The 12,757-nt window shown below is 35.7% G+C and overlaps 1 protein-coding gene across 11 annotated transcripts in view; it reads left to right on the top strand.

The window, feature by feature from the left end:
* TANC2 (tetratricopeptide repeat, ankyrin repeat and coiled-coil containing 2) overlaps nt 1–12,757 on the top strand; it is a 364,297-nt gene that overhangs the window by 270,950 nt on the left and 80,590 nt on the right. For all 11 annotated transcript variants that reach the window (XM_058703494.1, XM_058703493.1, XM_058703491.1 and 8 more), the window contains one exon: nt 6,525–6,756. In XM_058703494.1, the coding sequence (XP_058559477.1) occupies nt 6,525–6,756 (232 nt within the window). The remainder of the gene's footprint in view (nt 1–6,524; nt 6,757–12,757) is intronic.

Here is a 12,757-nt window from a genome sequence, read left to right as displayed (position 1 = left end):
CAAACAAACATGTAATATGTCAGATCGTGACGAGTGCTGAAAAGAGCTCAGGGATTGTTGTCACTTCTTAGTCTCTCTCTCATCAAGAGAAAGAATCTCAAGATGTTTATGTTCAATATTCAGAAAATGTTACATATTGTTAGCAGGAAATTAGTGACTACACTTACTTAAGAGGTGATCTCATTTTAAATTCCATGCTTGTGTCTATCTTAAGCAAAATACCGTATAAATAAATCATTTTTGTGCCTATAGATGGGATATTTTTTAATTTATATTAAACATTGTATACGAAATGGCCCTTTAAATTAAAATTAATGTTTATGTTCAAGATTTGGAAAATGTTAAATATTATAAATAGGAAATTAGTGATTGTTTACACTTACTCAAAGAACATAATTTAAATTTCATGATTATTTCTTCCTTAAGCAAAATATGAATGCACCTTTTTGCACCTAGAGATGGGATATTTTTAAGTTTATAGTAAATTTTGTACAAGAAATCGCACCTTAGATTAAAATTAAATATTATCCTGGTAATTGTGCCATGTGTTACATTTCAAGTATACAATTTGTTCTTAGTAGCCTAGAGCAGAAGCCAGCAGTCTTGCCTCTCGCTATAACAAGCCAGTAAGCAGAAACCTTTTCAATAAGATTTTGAAATCAATTAGTATTTTGATGAGGTAAGCTAATATATGTGAGTTAAAAGTGTTCTTGAAAAACCTCTTGATTTGACAAAGTTCTTAGTGCCAATTCTTGTGTATCAGTAATTACCATTGGTATTTTCAGGATGTACTGTTAGGTGGGGAGGCAAGTACAAAGGAGTGTTGATGGGATGCTAACTTTCATATAATAAAGAAAGGGATATAAAAAAAATACATGTGTACCTGCTTATTTGTCCAAAAGAAATGTAGGAAGGATAAACCAGAAAGAAAAGATACTGGTTACCTAAAGCAAGATGGGTAGGAAAGAAGGAGAGTAGAAAGAAATGGGTAATGAGAATGGGGTATAGGGATGAAGAGTAAGTGACACTTCTCTGAATATATCTTTTCGTATAGCTGTGACTCTTAGAAACATGGTAATGTTTCACTTACCCAAAAAATAATTAAAAATAACCAGTATGTGGGGGCTGGGGAGCCCAAAGTGTAATACAAACACTCACAAATACACCCAACTGTATTTCACATAAATAACATGACCACACTGAAGAAGGCAGAGGAGAAAAGAAATAAGTTTGGAAGGTAACATCTTGACTGAATACCGTAAGGCTAAAGACAAAAAAGAACTGTGCATAAATGCTATATTCTAGTTAATAAATGTTTTCTCACAGGAGTATGGCTCACAGTTTTGAAAATCCTTCATGTATTTATTAGGAATGATTGAATAAATAAATGTATTGTAAATAGCAAGACCAGGTTTCTCATTGTTGGAGAAAGAAGTTAACAGATGAAGAAAAGGAAATCTAAAGAGAGCCAGGTGATACTGAATTGAAATCTGAGGTATTAGTATATACTCACAGTTTTTAATATATATATCTATAGATATTTCTATAGATATATAGAGAGAGAGATACAGCAATATAGATAAATCTTCATATGTGAGTTAATATATTACATGCATTTCCTAGCTCTCTCCACTGAGAGGGCCCCAAATCACAGTTACTTCAGTAGCAATATGCACACCTAACTAATTCAGATCTTGTTTTCTAACATCATTCTCCAGTAAAAGAAACCAGGGCTCTGAAGAGGTTAGATGATGCCAGGTCTGGGGCAGGGTAAATACAAGATGAGCCTGGAGCATCTTCTGATACCAGAAAACAAGGAAGTGCTTTTAAAAAGATTGGGGGGGGGGGTGCTTCTTGAAAGAGCCCAGACACCAACCCGAAGGAGATCCTAATGTCCAAAGCCAGACCAAAGTGAGCAACAAAATAAATACAGTATTGGGTATAACCAATGGAATAAAATAAGTCCATATATATTAAATCACTCAAGTAAATAGATGAGAGAGAAGGGACAGCTCTTTATTCCAGTAGAATTCCAATAATAAATGTAGAAGGAAAGAAGGAAATAGAAAATCACTATTAGGCAAACACCACGTGATAATTGTTACAGACAAGATCCACTGATGGATACTAAAGTTAGTGGGCAAAAGTTTGAGGAGAAACAGGATTTGCATTGTTTCAAAGTGTCTCCCCCAAGATATTTATTAACTACGAAGGGAGAGAGAGTAACTTTATAGTACAGAAATCTGGCAGAAATCTTTACCTTAACCAAGGTGATGAAGGTCGGCATCACCAGTGACAAGACATGTTAACATCATGACCCCATGATATGATCCATGAGAAGGACACAACATTGTTTTTGTGGTATTCTTGCCCAAAAGTCTCAGTTGGATTATGAGGAAGGCATCAGACAAACTCAGATTGACATTCACCAGAATAACTGGTCACTAGTCTTCGAAAGTGTCAAGGTCATGAAGACAAATACCAAAGAGCTCTTACAGACTACAGGAGTCTGAGGAGAAATAGCAACAATAAATGCAGTACAGGGTCCTGGATAGAATCTTGTTGCAGAAAAAGGACATTAGTGGAAAACTAGTAAAATCTGAATAATGCCTTTACTTAACAATACTATGCCAGTGTTATTTCCTAGCTCTAATAATCATTCTTTGGTTATGTAAGATATTAATAAAAAGAGAAGCTGGGTGAGGGATATACGGAAATTCTGTGTACTACTTTTGCAACATTTCTGAAAGTCTAAAATTAGTTCAAAATAAAAAGTTAAAAAGTAAATAAAACTCTTACTGCCAAAAAAAAAAAAAAAAAGTAGAGCTCTGAGCTGGAAAATTACTGAGGCAGAACCCAAGTCTGGGAGCTATTCTTAGCTTCCAGCCTGAGTGAGGATTAGAGTTGGGGGACAGGGAAAGGGAAGAGAAGGTCATTATTCATACTGAACCTCCTGGTCCCTGGAAATCTTGGAAGCCACACTAACGTGTTGGAAGCGATGCGCTGAGCAAGAAATCAGGTGGGGATGAGGAGATTCAAAAAGTGATGAAAAGAAGACAGGGAGTAAGAGTATGAGAGCAGACCTGAGGGAGAGCACTTGCAGCATTAGAATTTAAATGATACAAATGCCAGTCATTATGCAAATCGGATATTTATGTCCAAATGAATTCCACATAGAGCTGTCTTTTCTTTATATGAGATTAGCTTAGTCCTGTCACAGATTATTCATTTCTTTAAAGTGGAAAATGGTCTTTGGAGAGTGAAGGCCTGGGACTTGTAACGCAAACCGGACAGATTTCCTGCCACTCAGTCATTCGATTAGGGCCTTTGATGAGGATTATACTTCATTTTATGATTTCTTGTATACAGCATTAAGTCAAAGCTTTTTTTTTTTTTTGAGATTTTATTGTTTAAGTAATCTCTACACCCAGTGTGAGGCTCAAACCCACAACTCTGAGATCAAGAGTCACATGTTCCACCAACTGAGCCAGCCAGATACCCCAAATCAGAGCTCTTTATACCCAAAGCTATACTGACCTCTGGTCTTTTCTTTTGTCTATATAGCCTACAAACCTACCCTTTTCTTTCTTCCCCTCATAGGAGTAATCTAAAATTTACTTGCTGTCTTCCCCAAAGAATTAATATAATTCTGGTCATATTGGGCATACTTTGAATAGAATTATTTCAACAAAAAGTATAGAGATTTAACGTAAAAACTTGAGATGGAGAAAAATTAATATGACAGACATAGCTGAAAATGAAATTTCAACACATCACCAGGAGAGACAAAAGTTCCCAAGGAGAAAGGTTTCACCCACTGGTTTACTAGGGGTGGACTAATTCTGAATCACTTCCAAGAAGTTGGAATAATAGTGACTGAATATAGGTGGCTGTGATAACTTTCTCAAAGCTGTAGGGAGGGATCTAATACCACTGAACACTGGCACGATGAGAGACTGAAGGAAAAAACCACATTACCAGACTTGTTTCCTATTTTATATGTAGGAAAAGTTGTAAATGAGGTCAATAGATAATTTGGAGGAAGTACCAAATAGTTTGGACAAATGTACAGATGTTTGTAAATTACTGTGTATGTATTGTGTGCTGCACAACTACTTTGAAATGTCTAGTAAATAACCTATTTTGAGCCACACTTCATATTTTGTGATGTTGAATGGTCTTTCTTCTTGAATCGAGCAAAGCAGTCGAGATTTTATATTTGGAATGCCAAAGAAATATTTTAAATTAAGAGAAAGGTAACCACAGAAGGGGTATCTTTGTTAGATAAAACCTCACTCAGCCAAGAGCACAGGTGATTTTTAATAAAACCAGTAAGAGAAACCTCTTCCTAAATTTTAGAATTTTTATCTTCCAACTTCTATCCCATCACTTTAGGTAAAGGGTAAGTTACAGCTGATTTTCTTAGCTGTGCGGCCTCCACATGTGGAATCAATTGAGGTAAAATATGATGAAAGTTCTTATTGATTCAGAGGTTTGCTGTTTGCTTCTTATGAAGTGGATATTTGTATCCATGCAGATATAACCACTGACATTCACTGTTCATTGAGAGAACAGAGCAATTGCTGCCAGGTTTTCTCTTTGGTTCCTTATATTGTGCTTGTGATAGGCAGTAAAGCAGTGACCAATCCATCTGAAGAAAAGAGTGGAGATTTTTAGAATATAACTTCTTATTTCCAGTTCAATATTGTGTTCAGATATCATTGCTTCACTCAGAAGCAATTCCTATCATCAGTCTTATGTGTATAGTAACATCTCCCCATATTAAGGTTTTGTGTGTATGCTTAATGAGAAGGATTTCAGTTGTTTTTTTTTTTTTAAGTGACATTTCTAGTATTTGTTAAAGATGACCATACCTATAGGTCAGGAGCCTTTTCAGAATTGAACACTTTAATGGATGATTGTTCTCTGAGAAATGATAGAAGAACTGAAGTCCCAGTGGTATATCTATATCTCCTAGGGCAATTTTCAGCTGCCTAAAGACGCAAAGCCAGTAGCTAAAAAAAAGAGAGACTATACAGAATCTTGATGATGATGATGATGATGATGATGATGATGGAGAGGAGGAGGAGGGCGATGATGATGATGATGATGGCAGCATCCGCTAACATCACTGTGGACCTACTTTGTGCTGAGCTCCATGCTGAGTACTTTCTATATATTGAGGCTAAATCTCCCCTCCCAATTTCATGTTACCTCCTCAGTCCCATCACTTTTGTGAGTAATATTCAGTCAACAGAGTGCTGTAGATTAAAACCACCCTCGGCACACCTGGGTGGCTCATTCGGTTGAGTGTCCGACTTCAGCTCAGGTCATGATCTCGCAGTTCATGGGTTCGAGCCCTGTGTCAGGATCTGTGCTGACAGCTCAGAGCCTGGAAGCTGCTTCAGATTCTGTGTCTCCCTCTCTCTGCCCCTCCCAACTTGCGCTCACTCTCTCGCTCTCGTTCAAAAAGAAATAAACATTAAAAAATACATTAAAAAAAAAAAACAAAAACACTCTCTGCACTTGGTCTTGAGGCAAAGAAAACAACCAGGAGGTATGGAGTGAGCTCTGTGCAAATTCTGACCAAAAAAACACCCTAGAGGTTAAAACCAGGTTCCAGCCACACAGCCTAGATCCTGGATGATATTAAGACTCACACATTTTCTAAAGTTCTTTGAATTTAAGACCTGCATCTAACAAAACTCTCGCTCCTTTCTTTTTTCCTCTCATCGAATTCTGATTGTCTCTGGATGCTAGAAAATATTTAATGTTAATTCTTAAATCTGAATTATTTTTTATAAAGCTATTTATAAAGCACATTAATTTTGGGGCGCCTGGGTGGCTCAGTCGGTTAAGCGTCCGACTCCGGCTCAGGTCACGATCTCGCGGTCTGTGAGTTCGAGCCCCGCATCGGGCTCTGTGCTGACTGCTCAGAGCCTGGAGCCTGTTTCAGATTCTGTGTCTCCCTCTCTCTCTGCCCCTCCCCCGTTCATGCTCTGTCTCTCTCTGTCTCAAAAATAAACGTTAAAAAAAATTTTTTTTTTAAATAAAGCACATTTTAAAAAGTAAGGACTTAATAAGTATATGTGGTTATTGAGATTAACATGATTTTCCTGTGATTATTTTATTCCTAATGCTTTGTTACAAGATTGGACTTTTTCCTTTACTGTTCCGTGCTCAGTACCTATTAGAGAGATTAATGTAAATCTTTATTCTCAGTCTTATTTCCTATCTCTTATAATCCAAAACCCACATCCTGCAAAGGAATCTTCTAATCCAAAACTCAGTTTGCATTTATAAATTTTAATTGTGAATTATGATATATGTATACAATAGAAATATTGTATCAGATTTCTGATCTTAGATAAATCAGGCAGTTTCTAAGATAGCAGCCTTTGTTTTCACTTGAAAAAGTTGAGGAACGGGGAGACAGAAGACAGTGTTCTAGAATGATCATACAATAACCATGGCTCTTGTTCCCAGTAAACCTGTTTATTTGTATTCTCATCCTTCTGTTGTAGGTGGTTGCCTATCACTATTGCCAAGCAGATAATGCCTACACCTGCCTGGTACCAGAATTTGTCCACAATGTTGCTGCCCTGCTCTGCCGCTCACCTCAGCTGGCAGCCTATCGGGAGCAGCTTCTTCGGGAGCCTCATTTACAGAGCATGCTGAGCCTTCGGTCCTGTGTTCAAGACCCCATGGCCTCCTTCCGGAGGGGAGTCCTGGAGCCCCTGGAGAATCTCCACAAAGGTACAGAAGGCAAAGAAGGTGGAAGGTGGAAGCTTTGGAGCCCAAGTTCACCTAGAGTGTGTCATAGAAATGACTATTTTTATTACATTGCCAAAACCGAATGTTCCATAGCTGATGTCCCACAGGATACAGTTAACAGATAAGAGATTTTTCTTGAAAAAATAAAAATTCCTATGGGAAATGCTACTCCCTCCTTTCTTTATAAAGATTCTCATTTCCAAAAAGAATACATTTTCCTTGCACTAAACATAGTAGAGCTTCTAGTCCTTTCTGTAGAATTCAAAAAATCGGTAAAGCCATGACTCCAGCTCAGTGCTGTGGAGTTTATGTGATTAGAAACCTCCTCATCTTTATGTTTGGTATTTTTTTTATTACTTCACAGTTGAGGTAGAATGAAATGGCATCCATGGTCTCACAACTGTGTGTACTACAAATCAACTTTCCATTAAAACTATTTAGAAGGCATTGAAGATATTTTTAAGAAGTGGGGGAAAGTATGAAATGGAATCCGTCTCCCTCTCATGCCTCTCCTCCCCTTTTCTTCTGCAGCCCCAGTGTCCACTATGGCGTACGTGCCGGCATCTCCTTCACCCTTATCTGCCCCATCCCTTTAACAATTTTTTGTCAGTGCTGGAAGCCAGAGGAAAGGACTTGAGTGAGCATGAGGTTCCTGAGCAATCCTGTTTATCCCCAAGAGACTTTCACATCTTTCTTGAGGGTTTCAGAGGTACTCAGTAAGAAAAAGTGATCATAGTTTCCGTTCTCCTGGCCGCCATCTTCAGTTATTTCAATCTCCATACTAGTTACTTGGGTATCAGAGTTTCAGACTTCTCAACTCTGATGACCTGTCTATACCTCTCCTACCTGTTAGCTTCTCTATACCCCAGACTTTTTTAAACCTTGGAATTTCTCCACAGATATTTTGAAGCATATTTTCTGTACAGTTAGTCTACATCCTGCTAATTGCACCTTCATGATGTTTCTTACATCCATCAATCTCATATTCATTCCTGCCATTGTGAACCCAAAGGCCATTCAATGACCTTTGCTCACAGCATCATATCGATTACTACCTTCCTGGTCTTCTCCAGTTTTTTGGTTTAGTGCTTCTTTCACATCATAGCACAGAAAATTATAAAAATTTGTATCGCATACTAGGATAAAAAATTCACAACTCCTTATGGCTAGACATGAAAGGCCTTGAAGTTACAGCTATGCCAAGCCCCCAGTACCTTGAGGGCTAAAAGGATTCATTTTTAAGCACACCTCTAACCTCTAACCCCTTTGTGACATATCTGGTGGGGAAGCTCAGCCCCACCCTTGGCGGTCTTCTGGACTTTATATACTGCTTCCAAATAAATCTTCATCAGGTTTTACTTTCATCACTCAATTTCCCTGTTCAGAAACCTCCAATGACTCCCTGTTGCCTAATGAATTAACTTCCAGCTTCTTAGTCTAGCATTTAAAGTACTCAATGGCATGGATCCAACCCACTTTCCAGCCTTACTATATACTCTTATCTGTATTAATCCTGTGTTTAAAATGTAAAATATTCACCAGTTCTTAAACACTCACCGACATTTTCCTGCCTTCATACATTTGCTCATTGTTTCCTTTTCTTGTTATGCCTTCTGCTTACACCTCTGTCAAAATTCTACCTGTCTTTGAACAACCAGCTTAAATGCCGCTTCATTCATAAAATGCTTGCTGATCCACCTGTCACCCTATATAGAGCATCCTTCCAAATTGACATTAGGGGTTTTTTTATTTCTAATTTATGATACTTAACACATTGTTATATGCATAATAAGAATTTAAAATTTTATTACTAACTTTCACAGAACTATATGTCAAATACTATACTTTGTGCTTTATAAGAATTAGTTATTTGTTTACTTGTCCTATCCCTTTAACTAAATTTTATACTACTGAAATTAGGAACCTTTGCTCATACATCTTTTATCTTTCGTAGTGGTTATCTCACCTTGAACATAGTAGTCATTTCAGGAAATAAAGTTTGAACAAATGAGTGAACATAGAAATTGCTCACAATACCGAGTGCCTTGATGGAAGGACAGTGATAACACGGACCTGCATCCTAGGCTGATTCAAGGAGAAGATCCAAATGCTTGCAGACTCAGCTCTGGAGTCTCAACCATGACTAACATGTTTTAATTTTGCTTCTGGATATATTCGCTGCTCACATAGGTCTCCAGAAACAGCTTTAGATACCCTTATTGATAAATATTATTCTAAGTGAATTTAATCATTCTACCTAATTCCCATGTTCTTTTAAAACAAAATCCCCATCATGATCAATAGCTAGAAACACAATTTATAAAATAAATGAAATACTAAAAATTATTTTATTAACTTATAAGGCAGGAAAGAGAATAAAAAATTTTTTTGAAAGATGGAATGAGAGGTAATAAAAGACATAGCATAGAGAATACAGTCAGTGATACCATAAAAGTGTTGTACGGTGACAGATGGTAGCTACACTGGTGGTGAGGATAGCATAATGTATGGAGAAACTGAACTGTCTCTGTTACATACCTGAAACTAATGTAGCATTGTGTGTCAACTGTACTTAAGTTAAAAATGTTTTTAATTAAAATTTTTGAAAAATAAAAACATAAGATAATAAAATGAGTGTTGTGTTAGGCTGCTACAAAAAGAAGCATTAAGTCAAGCAGAGAAAGAAAAATACTATATGATCTCATTTATCTGTGGAATCTAAAAAAAAAAAACCAAAACGAAAAAAAAAAAAAAACCATCTCATGGATACAGAAAACAGGTTGGTCGTTGCCAGACATGGAGGGCGGGGTATGAGAAATGGAAGAATGGGATCAAAATATACAAACTTCCAATTATAAAATTAATAAGTCATGGAGATGTAATATACAGCATGGTGACTATAGTAATTATACTGTATTGCATATTTGAAACTTGCTAAGAGAGTGAATCTTAACAGTTCTCACCACAGAAAAGTTTGTAATTGTGTAAGGTGATAGATGTTCGCTAGACTTGTGATTATCATTTTACAGTGTACACAGATACCGAATCATTATGTTGTAGACCTGAGAGCAAAAAAAAACCAAATTAAATGTTTTTAAAAAGATGATAGACTTAAAATCAATCATACCAATAATCACATTAAGTTTAAATGGACTGAGCATTTCTATTAAAAGGCAGAAACTTTCAGACCAAATAAAAAGCAAGACCCAACAATATGCTATAAGAGAGGTCATCTAAATACAAAGACGCAGATTAAAAGGATAGAAAAATATATACCTTGTAACCACAGAGCATAAGAAAACTGGAGTGTTGTATTAATGTGAGGCTGAGTAGACTTCAAGACAAGTAGTGTTACCAGAGGGGCATTTGATAAACATAAAAGGACCAATTCCTGGGAAGATAAAAATAATCCTAAGTGTGTATATACCGAATAACAGAGGCTCAAATTATGTGAATCATTGTCAAATTGCCATGTTGTACCCCTGAAATGAATATAACATTGTGTATCAACTGCACTTCAATAGTAAATATTTGTATGAAAAGAATTATTTCAAAATAAAAATTTTAAGTTAAAAAAATACACGAGTCGAAAACTGATAGAACTGAAGAGATAAACAGGCAAATAATCATAGCTGGAGATTTTAACACCTCTCAGTAAGTGTTAGAAGAAGCAGATAAAAAGTAAATATATAGAAGATTTAAATAACACTATCAACCAACCTGATACACTCGCAATTTATAGACTACTACCCAGTAACTACAGAATATACATTCTTCTCAAGTGCACAAGGACCGTATTCTGGGCCATAAAACCAAGTCTGAAGATTTCAGGAAATTAAAATCTTATGGAAAATATCATCTGAGATAATGGAACTAAATAAGAAATCAATAAAAATAAATATTTTTATATTTATATATATATATATATTTATATATATATTTACATATATATAATAATATATAAATAAATATATATATTTAAAATATATATATATATAAATAAATATCCTCAAATATTTAGAAATTTAACAACATACCTCCAAATAATCTTTGAGACAAAGAAGAAACCACAAAGGAAATTATAAAATATTTCAAAATGAGTAATATAAAATCAACATCTAACTTTCTGAGTTAATAAACTAAAAAAAATGAGGAAAATAAACCCAGAGTAAGCAGAAAGAAGAAAATAATAAAAACAAGAATAGACATCAATAAATAGAAAAAATTTAACATTTAAAATGAGTAAACCACTAGCAAGACTTATCATGGAAATGAGAAAAGAAAAACTCAAATTAACATCAGGAATAAAAGAGGAGATAGCACTACAGTTCCTATAAGACATTAAAAGAAAAATAAGGAATTAGTATGAAGACCTTTATAACATAAATTCAATGACATAAGCTGGACAAAATCTCCAAAAAATATAGCTTACCAAAAGTGACTCAAGAAGAAATAGAAAATCTGAATAGCTTTATCTAGTCAATTTAATTTGTAATTTAAAAAAAAATTTTTAACATTTATTTATTTTTGAGAGACAGAGTGTGAGCAAGGGAGGGGCAGAGAGAGAGGGAGACACAGAATCTGAAGCAGGCTCCAGGCTCTGAGCTGTCAGCACAGAGCCCGATGCAGGGCTAGAACTCATGAATCGTGCAATGATGACCTGAGCTGAAGTCGGACGCTTAACAGACTGAGCCACCCAGGCGCCCCTTAATTTGTAATTTAAAAGAAAAAAAAAATCTTCAACAAAAATACTACAGGCTCATATGGTTTCATTGATGAATTGTTTTCAATATTTAACTAAGAAATAATATCAATCATACACAAATGTTTTCAGAAAAATAGAGAAGGGAACATTTCTCATTTTGTTAGACAAGTATAATACTGAAACCAAAATAAGGTACAGATCTTGCAAGAAGAGAAATTCGGACCAGTATTCCTCATGATCATAATAGCAACATCCTGAAAAATTTAATAGCAAATCAATTAATTCTACTTGATCAGACATGCAATGTTAGTTTAACATAGTGTAATTCATCATATTAACAGAATAAATGAGAAAATCTATATGTCTTTATATAAATATGTGTATGTAAAATACATATGTATATATATAATCTTCTCAATAAATGCAGTAAAGCATTTGACCAAATATTACAATTAATGATAAGAACTTTCTGAGGAATAGAAGAAAACTTAGTCTAATAAAGAAAACTCCTCGGGGCGCCTGGGTGGCTCGGTAGGTTAAGCTTCCGACTTCGGCTCAGGTCACGATCTCACTGTCCGTGAGTTCAAGCCCCACGTCCGGCTCTGTGCTGACTGCTCAGAGCCTGGAGCCTGTTTCAGATTCTGTGTCTCCCTCTCTCTCTGCCCCTCCCCCGTTCATGCTCTGTCTCTCTCTGTCTCAAAAATAAATAAAACGTTAAAAAAAAAAAAGAAAAGAAAACTCCAAAAAACATACAGCTAACAATGAAATGTTAAATACTTTCCCTCTAATATCCAGAGCAAGACAAGAATGTTCCCTCACTCATACCACTTGCATTTAACATTCACCATTCCACTGGTAGCCCAAGCTACCATATAAGAAAGCAAACAAGCAAGTAGTAAAGATTGGAAAGGAAGAAATAAATCTGTCTTTATTTGAAGATTTTTTTTACCTAGAATATTCTAAGGAATCTACAAAAAAAAAATTAAGCCAACTTGAACTAATAATAAATATAGAACTTCAGGCTATCAGGTCAATATGCATATATCTCTTGTATTTTTATACTAGCAGGAAAAAGTTGAAAACTGAAACTTCTAAAGTAGTGTGGTAGTTTTAAAACATGGCTGCAAATTCTTTGACATTCCTTCCATCCAGAGTTGGGGGGTCTGTGTGTCCTCCCCTTGAATCTTAGCAGGCTTATGACGGCTTCAACAAACAGAATACTACAAAGTAATGCTATGTGACATCTTGAGCCTGGGTCATAAATGCCCATGCAGCTTC

Source organism: Neofelis nebulosa, chromosome 16, assembly GCF_028018385.1.
Source record: "Neofelis nebulosa isolate mNeoNeb1 chromosome 16, mNeoNeb1.pri, whole genome shotgun sequence".
NCBI classification, from domain to species: domain Eukaryota; kingdom Metazoa; phylum Chordata; class Mammalia; order Carnivora; family Felidae; genus Neofelis; species Neofelis nebulosa.
This window is presented reverse-complemented; position numbering and strand designations above follow the sequence as displayed.